The 27,460-nt window shown below is 40.4% G+C and overlaps 1 protein-coding gene across 12 annotated transcripts; it reads left to right on the forward strand.

Moving 5' to 3' along the window:
- The first annotated feature begins 186 nt into the window (after nt 1-186).
- LOC107262929 (kinesin-like protein KIF2A) lies at nt 187-27,460 on the forward strand. Of its 12 annotated transcripts, XM_025080237.1 has the most exons (13): nt 10,481-12,020; nt 12,595-12,689; nt 13,725-13,832; nt 15,722-15,862; nt 16,765-16,795; nt 17,551-17,986; nt 18,054-18,627; nt 18,715-18,964; nt 19,081-19,235; nt 19,365-19,571; nt 20,196-20,370; nt 22,649-22,741; nt 24,483-27,460. In XM_025080237.1, the coding sequence occupies exons 1-13, from the start codon at nt 11,237-11,239 to the stop codon at nt 24,632-24,634; spliced, it is 3,201 nt and encodes a 1,066-aa protein (XP_024936005.1). In that variant the 5' UTR covers nt 10,481-11,236; the 3' UTR covers nt 24,635-27,460. The 12 variants fall into 12 exon arrangements, with proteins under 12 accessions (XP_024936001.1, XP_015585101.1, XP_024935998.1 ...); XM_025080233.1 differs by lacking the exons at nt 10,481-12,020; nt 22,649-22,741; nt 24,483-27,460 and adding exons at nt 187-699; nt 20,827-22,640; XM_025080230.1 differs by lacking the exons at nt 22,649-22,741; nt 24,483-27,460 and adding an exon at nt 20,827-22,640 and having other exon boundaries at nt 10,421-12,020.

Raw genomic sequence — 27,460 nt, forward strand, 5'->3', positions numbered from 1 at the left:
AAATTTTATTCTAAGACGGTCGGTATATTATCAGAAAGTCTTGATAAAACAGTATCAAATGGACGCCGGTCAACTTTCCCACAACCTCAAGGCTATTAAGGTGGCAGCACTGTACGTAAATTCAAACTCAACTGTCTGTTAACGAATGCTCATAGTCAACGATAGATGGCGTCCCGAACGCAGGCCACCGAGAGCTGGCGCTCGTAGTCTTTCCGTTGTCAATAACGGACACTGGCAGTGTATCCCGGCTCAAAACCCAACGTCTCGCGAAATCCAAGGATTTTCAATGTGATCACCAAGTCGCCGATCGTTTTCGAGTGCGTACAAATTATCGGAGAGACGTCAGGTGGTTTTCGCAGCACGCTGGTATCGTACAGCAACTTTAAAACGGGCGTGCCTGGTAAATCGGATTCTCTGAAAAAATACTGGCGCACGTCTCGACCAGGGGATTTTGAATGCGAACGGATTCGTAACTGTCAACTCTCGAACGAAGCGTGCTGAAGTGAACGACTACCGGGAAGCCGTTCCAGGAGCTCGTGAATCACAAACGAACCAAGGAAAACCATTGAGTCAAATCATTATCCCGCGAGGAACCGGGCGTTTTATGGTGTGCCGTGTGCGAAATTGATTAAATGACCATGGACCACGACATGTTCGAGATCAAGATGGGCACCAGCATAAATATCAAAAGGACTGATGGTGAGTGAAATGAAAAATAATGGTATCCTCTATTGTACACTAATCCTTGTCAAGAATTTTTCACAATTTTCTCACAACTCCCAGATCGTTCTCCGAGGATAACGCGTGGGTTTGCGAACGCCATCACCGGCTTCAACCGGTTTTTCGTTCGATTCGCGCCCGTCGACCTTTCCATATTCGGGATATCGTTTCTATGTACCAGCGACGTCCACTATAGCCCCACGCGAAAATTCCAACCCTTCCTGAAGTTAACCTCTTAGCTACAACATGTTTGCGCATGGTTATACGTCCACTCTGTAAGGTTCGAAACGAGTTCAAGATGCGTTGGCGGTTTTGTCACAGGAGAACAAACGGACATAACCTACTAATATCTGCGTGTCTGTACCCCATAAGTGTACATGTTATTAACCCACGTAATTCTCGACGTTCATAAAGCATCTGACTATTCGATCCCCGACCGGTAATGGAGGAACTTCCTTTCACCAGAGTATTCTTAACCGACGACAGGGATTTAAACGCTGTTGTGATTCCTTTCTTCGTTCCTTTTTTTTCATCTTTTGTCCTTCCCATCACTGTAAGCCAAGTCCAGTCTCAGGAGTCTTGACAAAATATCCAGGTGAAACGAATGTCAGGATGTTAACAATGGCGGAATTAGCGGGATATTTAAGGAATGATTCAATCCAGGCGATATATGTAGAGATTTATCGCGTAGGCTGTCAATTCTTTTTAAGTTTGATAAGCCTTTAGCTAAGTTCTACATTATAATATTGTACGCGTCTTCATTGAAATGTTTCACCTATATTAATATCACACTAAATCCTTGCTACAAATTCTGAATTTCCATTAGGGTAGACTAATTGTTGCATCTATTAAAATAAAACTTCGTTTGAATATCAACGACTAACTTTACTAGTTTTTGGTACGAATAGGAGAAACTGCACTATTGATTATGTAGACTAACAAGGTGTTACGTTAATACGGAATACGTGCACGCCATAGGAAACTTGAAGTATACAAAAAATTGAATTGACTCAGAACGATCTCACGCTCAGTATATTAAACACAATAGCTCATCATTATCCACGTACAAAAAGAAAGAATGAGGAAAGTGTTGCGTTTCCAAAATTATGATTAAGGATTAAATTCCACACTTTTAGACCTCATAAGACATTTCTTGTATATTTTTTTAAGTATGGGATTTAATCTTTAGCCACGCTTTCGAAAACGCAACACTCTTCCCATTATTTTTAACAGGTAACAAGGATAATTGTTCTGGAGCAGGAATTACGTTGTGATTTAAAATAACAAAGTAATTCTAGCAATCGATAAATCAATACTCTTGAATTTATCCAAGGGATCGATTCATAATGAACTAGCTTCGAACTGCGAGGTCAGTGATTTCATAGCAGGCTGTTTATTTGTGCGTGACTTAAGGTAGTCCAAGTTACACTGCTTGTGGCATTCGTAGACACCCGTTACATTACCTAAAGATCTACAGGGCTATTCAGTTTAGTCATACCTGTTACATCTGATGTCTATTATTCGATCACCTTAATAAAGTTATTATTATACCAAGTCCCAATGGAATTTCAAGATAAAATTATCTTACATATATCTTCATTCGACACAATCTACATCAGACATCTTGAATCCTTTCTGCATCGTCCTCGAAAGTTGCGTTTGAATTTTTATATAATTTTTTTTTCGCGTGGGCGCTAACTGGCACGTGGAGAGAAAACGCTGAGCGATATATCAGTATATATGTATATAATTAATTTCATCAAAGTCCAAAGGGCGTCGTGATTACGTAGCTACGGTTCTTTACTAATTAATAAGGGTTACACGCATAGACCGACGAATCGATTCTCATCTTTCATCGTAAACTGTGCCAGTATCCCAACAATGCTGGTACATATGTACATACGGTCCATTCTCAATTGTACGACTGTCAGCCCGTGTCGCATTGCCGTGTTCTTTTAAAGGAATTACACGCCAAGTTAAACGAGTCGATTTATCGTCCCGGCTGACGCATCCTTGCGAAGACCGTTAATGGGATCGTCCATTGGAAATGGAAGTAACTAGTCAGCGACAAGTCCGCTACAAATTTTATTTATTAAAACTGCATCCCGCCGTGCGCAACTATACATCCTTTTCTTACTAGGCTCACCGTGTATACGTAGAAGAAAGGCAGCCTACGTAAAAGTGGACTATCCTCAATGCTCTAATAGTCCGGTATTCTCGGTCGTTTCGTGTATACACACGGTGGAGCGTTAACTACGCTACAATCAATATTATTTACTGTAACCCTCATACGGCACGTGTCGCCAAGAACTCTTCATGCGTATGCGCCTTTACAATGCAGACCGAAGATCCCTGTCAAATATAAAGAAGGTATTCACGAGACTTTAAATAGTTCCTCAATTAATTAGTAAGTTATTAATTATTGTGTAAATTGTTTCAGCGACCGAACGACAAGGCGAATCTCGCTGTAGCGACAGTTCGTTAATTACTATCGCGAAAACTGATTAACGGTACCCGGTGGGCTGATCGTACCGGTAGACGGAGGTCGATGGCGCTAGATTAAGATTTGGGGTTAGGCTAGATCGAAAGCATCATAATTACGTTAGCTCATCGGCCGCTAATTTTTCTTGAGGAGTCGCTCGATGTGAACGCGCTTTAAAGGACAATCGTGTTTATTTACGCGCTCGACGCTGAGTGACTCAGAACGTTCGCCATTAAAGGAAAGGGTTTGCTAATAGCACGTACACGCCAGCATCGACTCGCCACATGTGAACGCGCATTCACATGCATATATGTATACCCACACGTTAGGGTGCACGCACATGGCACGCATGTTACTTCCAGAGCGTGTAAAAATTGCACTGTACAGGGTGTCTGGATTAGATGAGGCCTTCCCACGGTTACTTAACGCTTATCTATCGTCAGCGTTAATCTGCGATGGAACAAAATTTTTATCAATCCTTATCGGTAATCTGGTTCTTTATCGGCGACCTTGATTTACCTTGCTCTACACTCTCATTTTTGACTAGCAAGAAGTATTGGGGTTTTCTTTTCTTTGTTTATACGTGTCCTTTGAACCGTTTGATTTTAATGACTTTTACGACTCAACTGATAACGTCTTATCTCGCTTGTACGTCCTTAAGTCACTGAGAGCGAATGACGTTTATATGGGGTATCTCTACAGTAGACAGCGCCTGAGAACCCGATACTCGAAAGTTGCCCGACCAGTTCGCGGGATTCTGCTCGGCACTTAGAATTGGTACGTCGATATAAGAATCGAAAGTGTAAGTGGGTGTAACTAAGCGCTCCGTAATCATTTCTATATTTATACGCAAGTCACAGTCTTCCACTTAATCGCGTATCAACATTGGCTGAGACAGGTACGCTGTCTCGTAATGCATACGAGGATGTCACGTATGCGCATGAAAATTTTTCTTAAATACTTGAACCCTCAGATCAAGTATCGAGGACTTCGTCAACTAGGTGGGAACCTGGTAGCTTTAGGACTCACTGTGTTTTCGATGGGATAAAAGTGGAATTGCTCCCAATGATATATTTCGCTATTTCATTAAATATCTTATTATAGGCGGGGCAAGCTTTTGCTCGGTTATCTAATTGTCGTCGAGAAGTTCGGCGGGATTGTAATTTTTTTTTTTGTAATTAATAATTATTTTAAAATTGACACGTTCACGCTTCGTTAGATGACTTCGCAGACTCTAGTCGTCAGTTCACTGAAAAATTTTCATGAAATTGCCGTAACGTGTTTTGCTTTTCTTTTTTAATTTGGGTATCTCGTGACTTCACGAGTAACGTAATCGTTACGGTTATTACGGGGAGGCGCAAGACTAACGCGATTTCACGGATTGCGTAATACGTCCTCCAATTAATCCTGAATACAAGTGACCCTTGTAGCATTAGATAATGTCAAAGGTCGAGAATGGCTAAAAATTTTTCTTTAACTTCGTCGAAAATTCTCAATGCAATTGTGTACGCGTTTATTCGCATGCGGCGGATTATGCATTAAATCGAGTTAGTCGTCGCCGTTTGAAAATCGCAGCGCGTTGAAAACGCTTCCGTTGAAAATGTCAATCGGCCGGTGTGTTACGCAAGAGCGTGCACGGGCCATTGTCCGACTCGGTTCTGTATCTTTTCAGGAATAATAAAAGGTCGTGATATTCGACGAGCTTTACGTCCGTATCGCAATGAGCGACAGTATAGTTTCTTGCAATCGACACACGTCCTACGATATTCGATGGAATAGAATATAATAATCTAGACAAGTTTCTCGTGCATATACGTATACATATAGAAAGCCATACATAAATATGACCTTGCGTATCATATGTTATCCGGGAATGCATAATGATTCGTGATTCGTGAAGGTCAAAAACTAACGACATCCGTACACACGATCGTTTCCAACGCGGCGACCTCTTTTCCCGTGCTCCAATATCAGCCTCGACCATACCAAAAATCGTGCATTGGGCGTGCCACGGTTATTCTCCGTGTTAATGTTATTGTCTGACGAGCTGTCGTTTATGGCGCTTCTATCCCTTCGCTATCCTTCCGCGGCAGACATCTTCATCCCTAGTTGAGCTCTCATAAGCTTTGCCCTCGAGCGGAGCTCCGAGAGGGTCAATATAAATTCGGGCATTCAGGGATGTCAAATGGTGGCTTCAAGGGAATGCCTTCCTTGACCTTTATATGTTTTGTCCTTATTTCTAGTTTTCCCCCCTTTTCTTCCCCCCTATCTTTCCTTTTACGTTTTCGCACGTTCGCCTTCGTTTCCATAATCGAGGGTCATTCGCAGCCGATGCTCGTCTATTTTAAGGTCTCCTCTATTTCGACCATGGTATCTGGAGCTTGGTACAGCGACAGTGGACAGATTGTCGTTTACGTGTGTACCGAGTGCACTAATAATAGAGAGGAGCGTACGTGATCTTTGTACAAGTGGAACGCATTGTTGAATTAACAGCGCGAGAGGCGTGCTGGATGTGTCTCGATGATTGTATAAATTCATGGCTCTGGTATCGTAATGTCCATTTGTCAGTTTACATGGAGAAGATACATAGCGACTACGCTGTAAAATTGAGTAACGCGTTATGTCATAGAAGATATTGTCCTCTTAATCGGACGTATTGACGTAAAAATTATTTTTAAATGACCAACCGAACTTTTGATGAATAATCGAAAATTTCTTCTTTTTTTTTTTAGTGAAATTAATGCCGTTCGCGTGACGCGTATCTTTATTTGACTTACACCCGTGCTGCAGTATGTTAACGCGTCGGACATTTCTAAACGCAAGACGACCTTGCCGGCATAATTTATTAGGAGAGAATAATAGCCAAATATGGCGCGCGCAAGGAAACCCAAGTGAAAGCGAACTGTGAAATCGTTGCGTTTAAACGTAATAGCGCGAATCCTGTAAATCAATTGGGAATTTCGGACAGCAGTCGCCTCCCGTATTCCCAATCCCCGCGGGTGTCGTTTCGGGAACATTTGCGGGTTCGAATTGTGCAACCCGCTAGTACCAGAATAGAAATTCCACGGTCACAGCCGGCCACGCGTTCAGTGCGATTTACGAGGGTCGTAACCGTCCTACGGTTCGCCATGTGTTGTTTCAGGGTGTATGATACAACCGCGAATAAGCCGTAAGCATTGTTTTGAGGATATTCAAAATACAACGCGGCGCGTGTTGCTTACTTTTCTTGTTGATCTTTCTGAGGCGTCGTTATGCGTACGTAGAATTTTTTTTGGAAAAACCAATTCGTTCACGAGTCCGAAAATGGTCGCCATTTACTAATCACGGCGTTTGGCGTTGTTATCGTCTGTCCGACTTGTCGCCGTTAATCAATGCGTAGCAGGAAGCACGTGCCCCTGGACGCCAAGAAGTCATTTTATGGATGACCACCTTGTATACGACGGGTTAAGTAAAAGAAGTAGAACCAGAGGAACCCGCACTTCTAGACCTTGTCGAAAAGCGTGGAAGTCGCCGTGCCCGCTGCGCACGTGGGCGACGTCGCCTTATAAGGACGCGCATAGAGGCACCTCTCCGATGGTACCTTGCTTCACTTTTATCATCGCCTTACTGTCTTCCTTTTCGCAGTTCAAATCGTTCCTCTACTGTTCGACGTCCTTTCCGTCTGGATGCTTAACTCGAGGAGCAAAATATTCGTCGAAACGTCCTCGCGACGATCCATCTTTCCCTCTCAACTTGGATTCTTGCATTTTAATAAGGTACAGTCATTCGGTCGCTCTTCGAACATGGCCGATCTCGAGTGAAAGACATTGTCTTGCGATCCACTCGATAGATCGAGCCTCCTTCTGGCGTCCCGGTTAACCTAGAGAACGCCGTCCTATTGGCCTTAAGCCAGCAGCAGTTTTTTAATCTAATAACTCCGTGGCATCGTTTCTTTTATGTATACATATATGTATATTAAGACTCTTACGGATATATGGAAGATACATAGAGCCTGCATTGACACGTATGCACGTGACGTTGCGCATACGTCAAATATATGGTACGTCTTTAGTCAGTTGTATTTCCGGGTATCTGTGTAGCTGCTGGACAGAACTCTAAAAGCTGGGGGTATACAAAAAGAATATTAACAGCTTAAAAAGTTCTTTCATGGCTGGCTCGGTCGTAACGGAGACGTTGAAGGATTTAAAAGCTACATTTATGGCAAATAACTGCAGCTTCTTGTATAACTTTTCTACTTCTCGATTGATATCTTGAGGATGCACCGACCCTGTTTTAATATTATCTTGTAATTTTCTATATTTCACTTATGTGGAATCTGTATGTAATCTGCTTGCCGTGGGGTGGAGCTTTTTTATTTGGGAAGTCAATGTTTTGTCAATGAGAGATGTGTTTGCAAACTTATGCTGATTAGATATTGATTTTTTCTATAATTATTGTTCCCTCGTACGGGGTATACCGTGTGGTCTGTACTTTGCTAATAGGATGTTCTGTGTATGTTGCTACTGGTCAGTTACCACGCTTAGCTGTATCCTGGGAACCTTATGGCGTGTATAGTGTGAGTCAGAGTTACCATGAAAACGACTACCCTCCTTGCAAAGTGGTATGCATTTCAGTAAGGTTCATCAATTCGAGGTGTGACTCCCTATCGAATGACTGCAGCTTATTCCGTGCACGTGCATCCAGTGTGCATCAGACACGTTCGAGCGTGTCTGTTGACTGTCGAGAAATTTCATCCGGCGTTACTCGAGACCGATGTAGAATATTGTCCGTTTGAATTTGTCGGTAATGCATCGAGTTGCGTAGAAAGTGGCGACACCGGTGGACGGCCCGGGAACTATCAACCGTTTCTTCCTCTCTGTTTACTGTGTATAGTAATACTGTACTATAGTAGGCGTTGGACAGTTCTCAAAGGCCAACGGTAATTCAAGTTCAGTTAGAGACAGCAGACTTTTACTTGATCTACCGAAACCAATTCGAAATTGACTAATTACGACGATTAATTGTTCGTTTCGTTCACGTCGTTTATTTTCCTTGACATTCGTGGCGATGAACGCATCCTTGTACTCAGCCTGATCTCTTCGCTTTTAATTGTTGTAAATTGAAGGATTGTCGGTGGATGAATTTTTTTTTTCTATTTCCCACCAAGGATTGGTCGATGCTGATGAGCATGAATAAATGTCAAGGCGTTTCGGAATCTGTGTTTCCCAAATAAGGTCTGATTTCGTGTATACCTTACACGGATCGTGTCAAGGATGTTCGAAGTCCATTTTGCATTTAGGTCCGTTGTACGATTAAGAATAAAGGCATTATAATCGTGATCGTCGAATAATATCGACGAATAAACAAACGTTCGATCTAACTTTTCATAGAAAATATCAGAAATTACAAATTTATTAAAATTAAAACTTTTTTATATTACTTTTTTTTATCGTTATTGAACAATGGTCCATTTTATCTGGTCCGCTAGTCTTGTCACTGGGTGTGTTACTTCTGTTCGACCATAGCACATAACCACTGTTGTCTTCGTACTCAGTTATCGTCCGACACTGTCGGTAACAGGATGTGGCTGCTTAAATTTAATGTTCAATAGACTGTGACCGGGTCCCCAAACCTTTATTACGCCACTTAATCAGGGTATCAAAAGAAATGCATTTTAATAGAAATGGAAATGCACTTTAGTTCGTTCTCTCCTGCGTACAGAGGTACTTCATATGCATACTGGGTGTCAAAAAAAATTAGTATTTTTTTTTTTTCGTCATTCCATTGACTTTTACCTCCAGCAGCAACGATTCGATGAAACGTCCTGATAAAGATAATAACGTTATTTATAATTACGTAAAAAAAATTTCTCTGCACTTTATCAATTAATTAAATTAATGCAGTACCAGGTGTCGAGATTTAAGCAATTGTTGGTTTTACGTATTTTGATGCTACGTATGACGAGGCGTACGCAGTTCAATCGGGGAACGAATAAATGACGACTTTGTTCGACGATACCAGCCAGGTCGACTTCCGAGTGCGTTGTAAATAAATATGGGCTGTTCCTTCGCAGTCACGCCTCATGGGTTCCGCATCGCCTATCGCGAACGTTAGACGGGCGTAGAAGCTCATTTCCCATAGCAAATACTTGAATTCTCTCATGGCTTCTTCGTTCCACGACCAAAACGCGTCCTCGTATTTCAGTCTGTGCCAGCATTATATGTACACATAACCTATCGATCAAACTCTCTCCCGCATCTATCAGGTTATTCAGATTCCTCTTTTATAAAAAATCATCCGAACATCCCATAAAGTTATTCATGACTCATGACGTCCATTGAAAAGTTCTTTCGGAGCCTCAAGGTTCTTGTGCCCGGTTAACCAATCGACCGTTCTTGTGACTTTTTTTTTTTAAATTTCGCGAAATCCATTTTCCATTGGAATTAATCGATATCACGCGGACGACAGGATAATCGATTCTTCAAGGTAAAACGTTAAACCGTCGTACGTTGAGAATTTGCCTCTTTACGCTGAAACCATCCGTTGAACCTTAACCGTCAGACTTCGTGATTCGGTGTGGACGCAAGCTTTATTTTTAGAATTCGGTAAGACTAGATAAATATTCACTGTACAGCCTGCTCCCATTCAATTATATCCTCGCAAGAATTTCAATTCTGATACGTTTTTCCTTATTGCGTAACGCGCGAGTTTTCTTTTTACCATCTTTTTTTTTTCAACACTTGTGCAGCAATTAGTCGAGTGACGTTAATTTTTTTTTTTTTTCATTATCGACCAACACTCAATTAACGACTTCTTAGTTGGTGAACTAGAGAAATTCTCAGTCTCTGATGTTATCCCGTGACGCGCGAACGTGTTTGGTACTCGCGATAAATAGCATATGAAAATTTTTTAAGCACACTGTGTGTGGCTATAGTATCGATATTGCGTATCGTTAAACGCACGTGATTGTCGGTCCGTATCGATTCGTGGAACATGTTGATATAAATATACAGACATCCTAGACAACGCTGAGACTCGATCGTTGAAAACGTAGCTGGCTATGACCTTTGAAAACTGGATCGTTTTCACTGGTATAGAGGATTTAGGTTTATAAAAAAAAAAAAAAAAAAAAAAAAAGATATAACGATTCGCCTTTACTTTGGAATAATTATAATCATAATGTCAATCCTTGATTGTATTGCAGAGCGAAAGGCTCTTCGTTGATGCTCGAGCGAGTACGGACAGCCGTGAAATTATTCGCTGGGCAATAGATGCGTTTATGAATCAGTGACCGGAGGATGCTGTCAGTTGATCGCGCACCGCGCTGCTAATACGAAGTGAGCGGCTACGGGGAACAGGATAAAGTTATATTCAATGTTAAACAGTTTTGAGATTAATCGCGGATTAATTTATTCATGAGATGGAAAAATTATGGTTTCGGATTTACTTGGCCGATGGTATATTTTTTGGGGATGAAAAATATTTTTTTATATTTTAAGGATACACGAGTCAAAATCGATATAGCTACCGGTTTGCAGTTAATATTTTTATTTGGGAATTCTTTTTAAGAATACCAAACCGCACCGAGTAAGATTGTTTGGGAGATTCGTATGGTTAATCCTGAAGGAAGAGGAAGAAACGGGAGAGTTTCTATTTGTACGACACGGCGGGACTTCACGGCAGTGTGTAATTGTTCGCCGACGTGAAAGGAGAAAAACGGGAAAGGGACGATGGGACTTGCAAAAATACTGCGGCAATTACGTCGGACGGAGCCTTAGTGTCGACGTGTGTGAAGTTAGCCGTGATCGAGAGTTCAGTCTCATCCGTCGCGTCATATTTGGATAGGCATTTGCCTGCTTGATTCCTTTAGGAAAATGTCGAACGGATCTCACGTTCATGGCTGTCAGTTATCAGGGCTGTAGACTCGATGGGACAGACTCACTATGGATGACCTATCTCCATTACGTCGATCAACGTGACGTTGGAGGATACGATCTGGATAAGGTTAACCGTGTGGAGATGTTCCTGTCATAAGTGTTGAAAAAATTTGTCAACATGGGTTGGCTCACTCAGTGTGTCTGTGGCTCGAGGCGTAAGGGTTCTGATACTGATCTTGGTGGGGTCGAGACGGAAGTTGGCAAGTCCAAAAAATTTGGAAAAAAAAGGACTGATAAGAATGTTAGGAAAAAAGGTTCTGCTGGGAGTAAGAAGGGTCTGCCTGGTGAAGAGACGTGTAAGGTGGATGTCAGTGCGGAAGATGATAAAGAGGTAGCGAAGATCAAGGAATCGGATGACTCCAGTGGGAAGCCTGTGCATGATAATGGAAACTGTCACGATAAGGCGACAGAGAACGTTTCTGAGAATTACAACGTGGATGCTGTGGGTGACGAGGCAAGATCGTTGACGGCGGATCAATCTCGGGATTTGGAACCCAAGGTGTCTAGGGAAATGCATGGATCTTTGATTTTGGGAAAATCTTACGATGTTTTGCCACAGTTGCAAGTGAAAGAGGAGACGAAAAATTTGAAAATAAATGAAAATTTGTCTGATAGTGGGGGTAATTGTGGGAACGATTGTTCGAGTCGAAAGAATGATCTAAGGAAAAATAAATCTGGACTGAAACAGCCTGTAGTGGGGAAAACACCGATTTTCGTGAAAAAGGATTTTCGCGAGAACGTAAATTCTTGCAGTTTTGAAATTCCGATTTTCGATGATTCCAAAAAAGTAGAAAATAAAAAGTATCGAAACGAGACTTCCTTGATACCGAGGGGTCCAACGTTCTCTCGAGGGATCAAGGATGCTGCGGAGGAGCCCAAAGATGTACAGGATGACGAAGACGGTATAACTATACTGGATAACGGGAGTCGTCTGTCCGTCTCCTTTAAATTTAGACGAAGTTTTCCTTTAGAATTTTCTTTTCCCTTTTTCTCACGTTCAATTCTAGGGGATTTTCGAAGTAAAAAAAAATAATTCCCTGTTTACATTAGACCCTACAGCTGTTTTTTCTTCTCTCTGGTACACACTTATATTAAAACGTCACCCTCACGTCCGCAACCACTCCCTTCGCAATCGCTTCAAGCCGCTCAAAGGTGTTTGCAATTGGCGATCTGCGAAACTTTGCTGGCTTCCCCTTTATTCCCGTCGCGCAACGCGTTGGGAAAATACCAGTAAAATTGCTGCGCCTCGTTACTCCGAAAATAGATTCTTCTTTCGCGAAAACGCGAACAAAGCCCACGAGACTTGCACGTGGAACTTTCTTAAGAAGCGATTTCACTACGTAGAAATAAATTTTACCAAAGTTTCTTACTTTATGTTATAATAATGATGGAGGATTTTATAATTTGACAAGGATTGACAATTTTTTTGTCTTGGAAATTTGTCGCCTATAAATTTTGTTTATTTTTCAATTTCAGGCCGGGTTCACTTGGCCATCATTTCTGGTGTCAATTGGGAACAGCGGAGCATAACTGTAGAATGGTTCGAAAGAGGAGAGACCAAAGGGAAGGAGGTGAGTAAAAAAAATGTTTTTTGATTTTAACACAAACTACGTTTTTCTACCTAAAAACTCTACAGTACTTTAGGTTCATCAACGTTAGTTTATCGATCGTGAATTAGAATGTAATTTCGTCTAATCTCGCGTGCATCGTTCACACTCATGGGTTCAGGTCACAAAACGTAGAAAGCCTTAACGGTGGGCCAACAATATTTTTGTCCAATAGTTAACGTGCTGTTGTTACTACCGCTTCGCTTTCTGATTCTTATTTATTTTTCGGATCAATCGTTTAATGCTATTAAAAATTCATCATTGACTAGAAGGGTAAGAAGATTTTACATTGACATTTTACTTTGGGGGAAATTCTTGTTTCCGTATTCTGGAAAATTTCGGTGCTGGCTTTTTTTTTTCTTATAAATTAACGACCGACCTATCCTCCTGGCACTGATGCTACTTGTTCTTTCTCTTGGATCGCGAATGCTCACCAGTAGTATTCAATAAAAAAATATTAAAATGCCCTAGGTCATGGTTATTCGGCTATTTTCAATTTCGTGCTTATGCAATGCCAAAAAGGCAACCTGTGCCGCGCTATTGGGAACACCAGTCTATTTCCGGCGGGGCTTCAAGTTCTTTCGACGTAGCTCAAACTGGCCTGGAGCATTCGAATTTTGCATGCGAACAGTGAAAGTACAAGTGTCACTTGTGGCAATTTGCAAAATTTATTGTCATTCTCGAGCACTAAAAAAAAAAATGTATTTGTCAGCGAACTCTGACTACTGAGAGGTTTCTGTGGGAAAAAAATTAATTTGAGGTAAATTACTAAAATAATAAAGCGGCTGTGATAAAGTGATAATTTAAAAATAAATAACTTTGTGCGAGTTGATTAATTTTTTATTTTATCAGTCACGTTACCTCAATGGCACCACAGAGCTTTATACCACGGCGAAAGGTAGTCTTGTCAAAATCTGAAATCGAAATTTGCTTTTTTCTTCTTGAATTCATTAAATTATTACGATACTCGGATTCATGAAAATCATTTTTTTTTTTCAGGTGGAAATCGATGCAATTCTAGCCTTGAATCCGGAATTAGTCCCAAAAACAATGGGACCACCACCGCCGCCGACAATGAACAACCATATGTTAGCTACCAAAGCCAGGGTAAGTCAGAACCTGTACATCACCTATGAAGAAATGACTGTTTTAAATTTATCATTTATTTACGACTACATGATTTTGATATCTAGCAGACGAAATTTTTGCAATCTTTTGTTTACGTCGAAATTATGCCTCAGTCTGTTTTTTTTTTCTTTTTCTTTTTGGTTCACGTTGTCGACTTTTTCGCGCTTTCAAGGCAATTAACAACACGTGTTGCATCTGCCGCAAAAGGGCTGCTCGTAAATGAGAATTCACCGCGTATACAGTTCCAACCCGCATTGGACTTTCGATACGAGATAAACGAAATAATAGTGAATATCAAGTCCGTCAGAGCGTGCCACGTAGCTGCGTATAGTTTATTATCGACTGGGAATTGAATTTTGTTGACGCGTTGCCAGGGTTACGCGCTAACCTCTTTCTTGTCCATCAGTAAAAGAATGTGCATCTGTTCCTTGGGCTAAATTTTCTAAAATGTTCCAGTATTTGTTCGTCTATCAGGTACATACATAAGTATATTAACGTACGATTGGACACGCCACCCATATAAAATCAAGACTCGAAATCCGTTGGATGGTCCCTCATGGATTTACCCACTTTGTTAGATCTTCACAAAATCAACTTCATTCACATATTGGTATCACTTATTACTGCATTTGTTTCTCATATAAACATCACTTTAATTTTTAATAATTACCCGCAGTCCTGGATTAAATAACGATTAATAATACTTTCTTTCATATATCCATCAGGCACATAATTTATAATTTAAAATATACTTTTCAGTCTCGACCATCGTTATTCCTGATTCTGTCAATGACACTTCGTATATTTGTGCTTAATTTATATCTTTTTTACAGTAACAATTTTTTTCTCGCGTGTCGTTGCCATACCAATCGAATAAAACGAAGGACGCGCGCATGTAATTTCACTATGAAAGAAATGAGTAACGGCAGGACTAAAGAAAGTGCGTGATAGAGCATCGTAAAAGTGTCACGTACAGCATCGATGATCAATTCGCGTTATGTGCTCGTGATAATTATCAATCTTATCTGACTCATTGTAGTCATTTTCTGTCTTAATCCTTCCGTATTGTTTTTTAAGAAGACTGTACTTGCTTCCATGATACTTGGAAACTCTTCTCTCTCGGTAACATAAGAATACGTTCGTACGTGTCTCTCTTTCTCATTTGCCAACTAATAAAGGACTTGTCCCAGTGTCAATAGGTGCCAAGACGCCATTGAATATTCGATTGCCAAAGAAAGTCATTAATCATTTCCCGTTCATGCGCGGGACACGTTAGAATCAGCGTGATTGGTCATATATATCGCAAGGGTTGGCCCGATAATCATTACATTCCATAAAAAGGCTGTCAAGTATCGGTGCTTATTTAATTGATAACAAAGAAAATTCGCGTCGAGAAAAACGTAAAACTTGTTGAGAAAAGAAAATTGACAAATATTGCTCACTAACATGGTAACAATTTTTCCTTCATGGACGCTGCTCTTATTAATGGCTGCTCGACGACGACGGATCTGTGAACCGCACTGCTGGAATCGACTGGCAAAACAAATCCTTAACAATTGACACATCGAATTGCCTTCCGTATTGACATCATCCACCCTGAATCCCTCTGACGCTCGTTTGATCGACTTTTTGGTAATTTTACGTTATATTTAACACACGTCGATTTCGTTCTATTATTTGGCTATATATCTTTTTTTTTTTTTTATTTTTTTTTTTTTTTTTTTTTTTTTTTTTTTTTTACTTTGTACGGACGATTATTTTATTTTTTTTTCCTTGGTTGACTTTCGCGACGACCGCGACGTGTCTTATAAATTTATTGTATGCTATCGGGATGCCGTTCGTCCGAAAATGCACAAACGAAATCGCAGGACTCTTCCGGTGAGGAGGACGAGGGCCTTGACGAGTTGGAGAACCAGGATGAGGGCTCTCTTGGGCGTCACGGCGGCCACACCGTTAGGAATGGCCTCACCTCTGCAACGCTTCCTGTACGAGTCACATCTCGTCTTTCGGTAACGCGAACCTTAAGAGCATCCATCCTCCATCCCTGTCCCAATGGTTCCGAATCACTGATCCCCTTTCACCTTCTTCTTGACATTGAAGCAGGAAGAAGGTAGTCACGCACGGCAATCGCTGCGATTTCTTCTTTTCTCTCTCTCTTTTCCATGCACTTTTACAAAAATTGTTTCGGAGCCACTGTCTTTCGATTCACTTGTCTGTTTCTGAACATTTTTTTTCTTATTTTAGCACCCTGTTATTTTTCTTCACGACCTCGTGTCCGAAGAGTTTGTCGTCCACGTGGAAGAAAATACAAAAAAAAAGATGTGTTCGCTTAAAGCCGTTCTCATAAAAAAAAACTGCAGTCACGTGTTTCCCATACGTTATTTTAGTTATTTCTTGTATTTCGTCGGGCTACCGCGTGTGAACCACCCTTGGCGTTTAGTCAGACTAGTAAAGATCAATACACGGTCTTCGTACGTGACGTTTCTTCGCAAGATTTTACATAGACAAATATTAGTCACACGAAATTGGTTTTACAGGCGCAAAAAAAAAATTGAAATTTTTGTAGCGACGACGAAAGAAAATAATCCAAAAAATAGTCGGGAACAAAATTTGACGATATCGGTTTTTCAAATCTCGCGCGTAATCCTAAGTCTCTCTTTACTCGTCTTTAAACCCAATTGCACAGACGCCATTTATGTTTATCAAGCAGCCACTCCTTCCGATCAAAGCACCAATGTATCATACGCATAAACAAGGGAGAATCACACGTCTGTCTATAAATATCTTTTGATTTTCAGCACTGAGTATTTATCTGTCATTTTGTTGGCTTCGCTTTGTCGCACGGAAAGGTTACGTTATCGATTTCACTAAAGGATAATGACTAAAGATATGTTTCTCTTTTTATCTGCAGCACTCGACCAGGCCGTCTATTCCAGTAAAAGGTAAGTGTGAATTCAGTGACCTCAATATACTTATATACATATATATATATCCTCAGCAGTCATTTTTCTTTTCCTAATCATTGAGACTAGTCGTGAAACCATGAACATTTTTCTTTGTCAATTGTCCGACTACATGGGGCTATCGTTACGCTCCGATCAGGTTTTGGTAGCTAGGGGTAGTTCCGTGTACAGGGTGTTGAACCACCACTGCCTTAAAGTATCGTCCATTTCACGCGAGTTCACCAGCTTCTATCGATATTCATACGTACTATATGTAACGTACAAGGGCAAGGACCTCGGACAGTGTGCCGTATTGTATTCCAGCGGGAGGTTGCTTTCTGCCTGCTCGTCGCGCTTCTTACGTACATTTATTTTATTTTGCCCAACTTTGCTACGCGCCGCTGGCGTTATTGATCTCTTAAGCGAAATTTGATACTTAACCTTAGCTGCAATGAAATTTGATCCTCTGATACATTGCTTTAAGAGGCGAAATAGAATTGTCGAGGAGAAACGTCAGGATATCATTCACTCCCTGATAGGACGTAACGATACTGGTAATTTTTGTTGGGTTCTTATAAATTTTTATGGTTGCGACGTGACAGTGTATTTTTTTAACAAAAATTCTTTGTCAAGCTTTAGTTGTCGTAGTCTGACGTAGAATTGATTGAAGGGGGTTGGGACTTTTATATATTACGTATTTATATATTTTAGTTACGTTTGATGATCGTTCGTGTGAAATTTTAATTTTCTTTCAGCGGGCTCGAACCGGCAAATATCACGGCAAGCAGGTCGATCGACGAATGTCATGCCATCCGTGACTTCGTCGAATGGCCATGGTGATTCTGTCTCGGGTCTTACAGGACGTCGCGAAGTGGAGAACATTCCACCAACGTTGGCAGCGCCGACGCTGACGCCTGTAACTGCCACCCCGCTGAGTAAGCAGAAGCAGCTGCAGCAGCAGCAGCAACTGCAATTGCAGCAGCAGCAGCAGCAGCAGCAGCAGATGGCTGCGACGCAGGCTCAGGTGGAGAACGGAAGAGGTAGGAGATCGAACGTCGTGAAGGAAGTGGAGCGGCTGAAGAAGAACCGCGAAGAGAGAAGACAGCGGCAGGCAGAGTTGAAGGAGGAGAAGGAGGCGCTTATGAATTTGGATCCTGGCAATCCGAATTGGGAGTTCCTTGCTATGATCAGGTAAGTCTCTTGAAGTGTTAAATCTTTATGTTAAACGACGAATTTCTAAAACACCTTGTCCTTGCAGGGAGTATCAAAACAGCATAGACTTCAGGCCGTTGTGCGAATCGGATACTGTGGATGATCATCAGATAACTGTTTGCGTGCGGAAGCGTCCTCTTAACAAGAAGGAATTGACACGTAAGGAGGTTGACGTGATAAGTATACCAAGTAAGGACCAAGTGGTCGTCCATGAGCCAAAGGCCAAGGTCGACCTAACGAAATACCTGGAGAACCAACTGTTCAGATTTGACTATGCCTTTGACGATACATGCACCAACGAGATAGTCTATAAATACACGGCCAAGCCGCTCGTTCAAACTATCTTCGAAGGCGGTATGGCCACGTGCTTTGCCTATGGACAGACCGGAAGTGGAAAGACTCATACGATGGGCGGCGACTTCAACGGTAAGACCCAGGACTGCAAGAAGGGCATTTACGCCATGGTAGCCAAGGACGTCTTCAAGTGTCACAAATCCGCCAAGTTTCGGCCGCTCAATCTCGTCATCTCCGCCAGCTTCTTTGAGATCTACTCCGGCAAGGTATTTGACCTCCTAGCGGACAAGGAGAAGCTCAGGGTCTTGGAAGATGGCAAGCAGCAGGTATGGTTATCACTTTTGCATCAGCAATTATATTTGTTATGAGGCTGTAAGTCGTGATCCATTAACCCTTTAACTTTTTCGTAACAGGTTCAAATAGTGGGTTTGACTGAGAAGGTCGTTGAAACTAGCGACGAAGTTCTCAAACTTATTCAGCACGGCAACAGTGCCAGGACCAGTGGGCAGACCAGTGCGAATTCGAATTCCTCCAGGTCGCATGCCGTATTTCAAATAATAGCACGGACACCAGGAACGCACAAAGTTCATGGTAAATTCTCCCTCATCGATCTTGCTGGTAACGAGAGAGGTGCAGATACATCGTCCGCCAATAGACAGACACGTAAGTGCATTTGGATAGCGAAGCCTATCCATTACCATACTGGCTTCTTGAACACCTCATTCAAATACCGTCCATCACTCAATCAACTTTCAACTGTGCATTGTTTATCCGCTCAGGAATGGAAGGCGCGGAGATCAACAAATCTCTCCTGGCGTTGAAGGAGTGCATCCGTGCGTTAGGTCGCAAGGGTACGCATCTGCCGTTCAGAGCCAGTAAACTCACTCAAGTGCTTAGGGATAGTTTTATTGGTGAAAAATCAAAAACCTGCATGGTAAGTTATATATGGTGATCGTTAGGCTTAAATCGCTTTTCATGTCGATTGCAATGATTGATAATAATTAAGATTAATAGAGTATCAGGAGTGGTACCTTATTATTAAGTGTTATTAATATTTTGTTAGATCGCCATGATTAGTCCGGGTATGAGCTCCTGTGAACACTCTTTAAATACTCTGCGGTACGCGGATCGAGTGAAGGAATTAGCTGCGACAGATCCGACCGAGCAGAAGAATTTGCAGACCGACGATGACGTAGGATTGAAGATCGAAGATCAATCAAACGACAGTGTTCTGTCGGACAGCGATTTGGCACAGCTGAGGTCTCTTAATGTGAGTAGATTTTCCTTTTCTCATCACAGCCAATCATTCCCAGTCTGAATCAATCTCAATATCCTTGTTCCATTCCAGAAGGTCATACCGTCTCATAAGGGTAGTACCGAGGCCAAGATGATTAACCAAAAAATATTCCCATCCTGAAATCGAAAAGTCATCGTAGATTTCTACTTTGTCGCGATTCTCATCCTTTTCCGCTTCCTCGCATACTCATAAAGTCTTCTAGTGCTGCTTCATGTTCTTTCGTCATTGTGGAACTTCATTTTTCTTTTCGAACTATATACTGCCTTCCGGATAACTGCCTGTAACGATAAGCTTAATAAATTCTTCGCGGTATTTTTCAGAATTTTACGAAGAAATATAAACAGTTACTTATTTCGCTAGTCTCTTAATAATTTTTCAAGAGTCGAGGTAAGATTACATGACTATTCTTCGTCGCTAGATAGAAAATGAGGTTCCACTGTACTTAACATTTTTCTTTACTTCCTTCACTAATCATCGTACAGTGTAACCACATTTGCATGATCGTTGACCGTTAATTAGTTCATTCTCCCATATTCATACAGTCTATGTATATTTTTAAACTTTATACCGTATAACCTGCTCTTTTAATATTTACAGGAGGGTGAACTTTCGCAAGATCTGTACACGTTTCACGAAGCGGTCTCCGCGCTACAACTGTTGGAGGAAGAGGTTTTGGACAAACACAAAGTAGTGATGGATAACACGACCAAGTTCCTCAATGACGCCCATAGCGTTTTCAGTGCGACACACGAGGTGGACTACGATCAGGAAGGTAAGACTGTCCCTTACCCCTATCATCCACGTGACTCAATTGTACATCAAGCATTAGCACTGCATTTTGATTCTCTTGTACAAGTTCATCCATAGTCAGCGCATCTCTTTATCCAAATTAGGTATTTTGTTCAACCCATTCGTTTACATCTGCAAAGTCGCTAAGGTTTGTGCGAGATTGAGTATCGATATTGATTTTATTTGTTTTGCAACCCTTAACACTTGTTAATCCCGTATTGAATTCTCTTTGGTTACTATTGCAAATCGATAAATTATTATTTTACATCAACTGATCCTTCTTCCTTAGCGATTTTTTTTTGGCCCAGCTTTTTTGTCCTCATGGCCGAATATCGAGCCCTTATCGACTACCTGGAGGCTTCCACGTTATTGATAATAATCGAATTGAATGACAAATATGGTATGTCTGTTATCACTGTGCAATCGCGTTTTATGACAGATACGCGCGCTAAGACTAAGGCAAATTCAATCTTCACGTTAAGCCGCACCCGGAGAGACAGCAGCGCGACGATAAACACTACGATTACGATAAACGACGGTACGGATAGTATTTCGGAGTGTGACGTACAGTCTGATTCAACCTTTACCTTATCCACCAATGAGATAAGGAGGAGATCCCCCTGGAGGGACGAATTCCTATCAGGCAATGATTCCAGCAGCAAGTCGACAGACGTTGACTCTGACGCTGGCGAATACAAAACTGTTATCAAGTCGAGCTTGAAGAAGAAACGTGGCTCCAATCCCAACGTTATCAGGAAGAAAACATTTCTCAGCAAGAGCTTCACTGCCAAGTCCACCCCTGCGAACAAGGTCAAGAAAGCTCAGAAGGAGCGCGGCTCCAGCACTCTCGGGAAACTCAGAAACTCCAAGTATCATTGGACCGGCACTTTCAATGACCGCGTACGAAGAAATGTATTTACCGATAGCAACAATGATCTTAGTGTCACTGAGAGCATGGACGATTATCTTGCCGACATGATCTCTCTTCCGGATGCAGAAGCATCCTTGCAAAGCGTGGATGATCTCTTCTATGGCAACGATCCGGACACGGAGGAGCATGTCTTTAATTTGAAAAGGAGGACGGCGAGGGTCATGTTGAATTCGACAAGTTATACGAAACTGAACGAGGAGGATAGCTTTCACGATGATGACGTACTTTTCAACCCTGCGAATTCGAATCCAAGACGTATGACTGACGGACCCTGCAACGTGACTGTCGCGACGACCGGATATAAGAGATTGTCAAATCTTTCGAGTACTAAGAATGACCAATTTATCGATACGACTTCGGATATCTTTAAGAGACGTAATTCTTCTTCGAAGACTATTGTAGATTTGCCACCTGTCACGGCCGACACTCGCGCGTTTACGAGGGTCGAGGACAGCGTGGAGACTTCCGGTGGACATGGAATATTTAATAATAAATCTGAAGAGGGACAGAGTGGAACAGTATTAAAACGATCGGGCTGGTTCCTGTCGTTCTGCAGATGCCTTTGGACGTTTCTGTTAAATTTTGTCAAGAATCTAATTTTACTTTTAATATTGCCGGGCATATACGTCGGTTTCTTTGTTTATATGCAAAAGCACGAAGAATCAGAATATTCAGACGGGGACGTTGATTTCGATTGAAAATTACTGTCGTCACGAAACTTGCTGTCACTTTCCCCCCGTAGTTGATAACTATTAGAATTTTACTATTATTATTATTATAGCATTTTATCTAATCTAAATACGTTTCTTCTTTTTTATTTCAGATATTTAAGAGCATATATATATATTTTTTTTTAATTGTTGTACGTCACTACAGTTAGGAATTAAAAGAGCTTTCCACGACTCTTGCCTTTATCGTGTGCCGTGTGTTTGCCATGTTCTTTTTTTCTTTTTTGTTTTTCTTCTCTCTTTCTCTTTTGTTTTATTTCGCACAAACACCCTTCGAGGGTCTTCAATGTTTTTAGCACGACTGCATGCGCGTGTGAATTTCCTTCTCAATGATAAAAGGCCACTGCAAAGTGGATCGTACTGTATCCGCGTAATAAATCTTCATGAAGAAAATAGCCAAATTTACAGAAAGCTCTGTCACACGCACAGATATTTTACGGGCATTATATAATATCGCGGAATATCTTATATACGAATATGCTCTCACTTAGCCGTTAATTCGAAGTACAAATTTTTATAATAATTTCATTCCGTTTGACTGTAATCACGTATATCAGTATTTTATTTATGAATTTAATGTAAAGAGCCAGAAACCCTTGCAGATTTGAGACGGAAAAGAACAAAGTTTGAGTCACCCTACCTGAGGCGGTTCTCGTTGCATAGGCGTCTCAAAGAGCGAAAGCAATTTTCCGACGGTACGAACAGCGAGCAAAATATAAAGCGCTTTTTAAACAATAGCTTTTACTCTTTGTATCTTAATACGCACTAAAGATGTCTCTAACTAATTGAATCGTTGATTCGGATCATCGGGAGTCATTAGTAAACACATATATAAATGTTATGCCTTAGTACGAAGGCAATCCTCAAAAATAATATTTCTTAACAATTTTGTCGATCGATTTTTCTCTCATATATATATATATATGTATCCTTGGAAAGCTGCTTTCTATCAGTTTTCGGGCACGTGTATTTATATTATTGAAGTGTGTGTATATATATATATGCATATATATATATTTTCATTAAAAAAATTTGCTTATGCAGGCAAATCTCAAGCTTCTCATCTCTATACGGGTTTCCAAAGTATCAATGCATTGTTATTATTTATCTATTGATCTAACCGCACAAATAAAATTTCGTTAGTTAAAAAAAAATGCATAAATCGCTACGAACGCGCGTACATGACTTTTCTTCTAAAGTTAGTCTCGTTTATAAAATTCAAAGCCGCCCTATATATTCGCAGCTACATACTGTATGTGTATTATTCGAAAATTGTTAATAAATTTTATTTTTGTGGATTTCCCATAAACTTAACAGTCTTGTGTACTCTTCCACGCTAATACGTACGTACGTTGATTCTAACTGGGTGTCCCTTCCTGGCACCTGTTTGTGTACTAACCAGATGAATATTTATAATATATAAAAAAATATATACGGTACACAGTTCGGCACTGCATCAAAATTTATCAGCAATTTCCAAGCTTTTTTTGGCTTACTTTTCTTCATTTCTCTTATATATATATATAGTCTGACAGTCTATCATTTAGTGAAATCACATCGTTTTCCAGCACAAAGTATACACTTTCGCGCAGACAACCAAGCATTGCTTAAAATCCAATGCTCTGTTTACCTGTAACTTTTTTAGCAGACGCATCCCAAAGTGTGCGGAGCTTTTCCGAAATTTTGTGGAACAATACTGGTAAGGATGCACAAAAAGTACCGGCAATTGCTGGTGCAGATTATCAAGTAACCAAATCCACATGTCGCGTATACGTGAATTCTCGAAATAGTCACGTAGGAATGAAAAGGCTGCCAATTGGTTCAGCGAGACTGTAAGCTTTGCTGCGAGTATTAATAAAAATAATAAATTGTATATATCTCTTTGATAGACTCTTGAAATCATTAGAAACTTGATTGAACCAGTTTCCGTGTAAAAACTGTGTACCGTTATCACGCTTTAATTGACGTTTAACGAGCACCTGCATACTGGTACCTTGTCAAACAAAGAAGATTATTCGATCGCTGATTACAGTACTGACTACCGATAAGAGTCTCAGGATGAAGCCTTTACTGTTTACCAAGGTACAAGTACTGTATAACGCAAGCGTGTACCCTTCAGTCTGTTATCTGGTAATACTAGTTTAAAAGTACATGGATGACCCCTTGACCTCATTAGAGATCTAGGAGTCGCAGCAGCATTAGACTCACGGGCTGGATGGTGGCTGTGTGTCTGCAAGATCAGCTAGTATCATCATCAGTCTTGGGTCATCGAGTGAGACTAAAAAAAGTGCATCGTAACTCAAAAATCAAAATCAATTATATAAAAAGAAAATAACGTTATCATTGGCCGTCCCGACGCCGGCCGGCTGAAGGATCAACGCTTTTACATCCAATCACGTCCCGATGGTTGACGGTATTAAATGTTATCTGTTGTAGCTTACATCCAAAAGTGGCAGCAACTTCTGGTCCAGCAACGCGACGTACTAAACGACGCCCTCGGTCAGACCGTTCAATTCCGGGATCAGCTTCTCCAGGAAGAGCAGATCAGCCAGAAGATGACGCGCACGCGAAACTCACGATACAACTAAGGATAAACTAAACGAAAACACCCTACGATCGATCTACTAATATCACTACCGAATCGCCTATTATAATTCCTCTTCTACCTCGGATTGTAATTGTAAAAGCTGTAATTTATACCGTAAGCGGGTACAGTCACACCCAACAACATCCAAAATTACATGTCACACGTGCACGCACACACTACTCGTCTAGCGTAGAGGTATGAATTTATTGACTAGATTTTAATCGTGCGTGGTACGCATTTTTGGACTAAGAATCGATTCGCCAATCACTTGACGGTCCAGTGTTTGATTTTTTTATTTAATTGATACGTATATTTGATTCTGGGTAAGTGAATCAGGGATTTAGCTACCGAAAAACAAAAATTTATTCTCGACCCAACCTGCGTATGCGATATTAGTAGCGTTCTTCTTGTTGAATAATAATAATAATAATAATAATATTTTTGCAAATTATTGATTGATATCTTTTCGTGTGACGATTGTGTTCGATAGGTGATTATGATTCAGGTAGAATTGGATGATTGTACGGTGACTTTAGGAATTCCCCATGCGAATCATCCTCGGTGATACTGTCAGTAGCTGTGAGAAATCGCTGGTAATGTCCGTATATAGTTCTTTTATTGTCTCTTATTACTATTACTTTTTGTTTTTTTTATAAAATTGATTAGACATTTTTATCAGGAACCGTATTCGTCCGAAATTCGTAAACGTTTTCTCTCTTTGTTTATTATTATCTCTTTCTTATTTGATCGATGCCGTGTAGTATAATTATCGAGTCGTAATGTATTATTCGCGTTTCTAATGAAAAATTTTATTCGCTTCAAGCAGACGAAATGGTTCTCGCTCGAAAAAAGGAAGGGTTTATCATGTATTTAATATTTCTAATAATACAATAAAAATCGCAAGAATGTTCTGTTCTCTTATTCTGGTTCTTCTCTGTTTTTTTTTGTTTGCGTTTTTTTTTGCTAAAGAAAACTAAACGAGACGCAGGACGTTTGCTGAGCTGAAGTTGGTCTAACTACGTAATAAATACCGTGTTATCCTTACAGCTTTTAGCTATTATACATTATGTCAAAAAGAAATATTAGAGGCGATTGCGAGAACGATAGAAACAATGAGAGAGAGAGAGAGAGAGAGTGAGAAATTATGTTGTGTATATGGTATGTATGTATGATAGAAGTTAATACGAAGAAAGTATAGAGTGAAGAAATTAACGTTGTGAATATGAGAAGAGAGGATATAGGACTAGAAACACATTTTTTTAAATCCTGCATATTAAACCTTTACATGTATAGTGAGCGAGACACTCGTATTAAACCAAATAACGACTGATTTCAAAAGTAACATGTTAGCGGTAAGAAGACACTTTACAGCGGGACACGCCAATGGTCCAAGTATTTTAGTTTTACGTAGCATTATTAATATTGTCATTCACTCTTTATTATTATTTGTCGCCTCTTCTTTTTCTTCCTTTTACTTTTCATTCTTCGCTTGTATCTGGTTCTCTGTCAATCTTGTTACTGGTTTCTTCTTTTCTTTTCCACCTCGTTCCTCATTCTTTTCTTTACATAACTATTAAAAGCACGTGACTAAAATATTATCAAGCTTTCGAGAGATACTCTGTGTTTCCTTCGTCGTCAAGAGTCCTTTCACATATGCTCCCCTCGAACGTCCCATCAACTGTTAATATAACTTTCAACAATACCGTTCATATAATATAGTCATTGTGTCTGAAAGTTTAGACCAATAGATTTAAAGTTCGGTGGGACGCGTGCTTCCGTATTAGGATTCTCAAGGGGAATTTACGTAGCAGATGATTCTCGATGATTTTTTTCTGCTTTAATAGATGCGCCACCGGGTATGGCGCCAATGACGTTTATTAATTGATAATAACGTAGTTCGATAATAGGTAAATTATTAAAATGATATCAAACGCGTTGTGTTGCCTAGATTTGATAATACTGAAATATAAACGACTTTGCGTTCCCTTGAAAATCCAAGATAATCTTCAGGGAGTTCCGAGGATTTGGAAAATGTTCTCTGGGACTTGTGCCGGGTGGAGCTTTTATATTGGATTTATTATAATGAAGACGAAAAGCAAAAAAAGATTGTGCTTGTGTGTTCGTATAACCGTTTTTTTTTTCTCCATATTTTTCTCTTATCTGAAAAAAAAGTTTTATCTTATATTTTCTAACGAGCTTGCGGCACGCGAATGAGATTATACAATTTAATGCGATGCTGCAATAGATGCTGCAGGGCCTTCGTTATACTGATTCTTATTGACGGCCCCTAATTTACACGATGCGTCGCATCGTCGCGAGATTTTTGCTGAAGCACAAGACAATAGGCGTTCGAATGATGGAACTTCCGAATTGTACCGAAACTGCCCGAAGAGTACCGAAGCTTTGTAGAGTGTATGAAAATAAAAATTGAACACAAATTTTTCGCTAACTTGGCAGAACGAATATTGATTGAGGGAATATTTATTGTACGAGGAAGATTGATGGAGATTACGAAGATGAATGTTGATAAAACGTATTAATTTTTTTATATGCGAATAATTTATGATATCAAAAGTATATAAAATAACTGCAACGGATTGTCAGGAGAATTAGAATTGATAACTGATAATTAACAGCCGCCGTTACATGGTATGCAATATATGGTAAACCTCCTAATCAATTTCAGCGATTTTTGTCTTGCATTAAAAGAATATTCCCTGCTATTATTGATTGACGTGCACGGATACACACTGTGGGTATATATATTATGTCTTATGGAGGTGACACGTTGTTGCTTTATGAATGAAATAAATAATTTAAAAACTAA

Source organism: Cephus cinctus, unplaced genomic scaffold (assembly GCF_000341935.2).
Source record: "Cephus cinctus unplaced genomic scaffold, Ccin1 Ccin1_scaffold0129, whole genome shotgun sequence".
NCBI lineage: Eukaryota > Metazoa > Arthropoda > Insecta > Hymenoptera > Cephidae > Cephus > Cephus cinctus.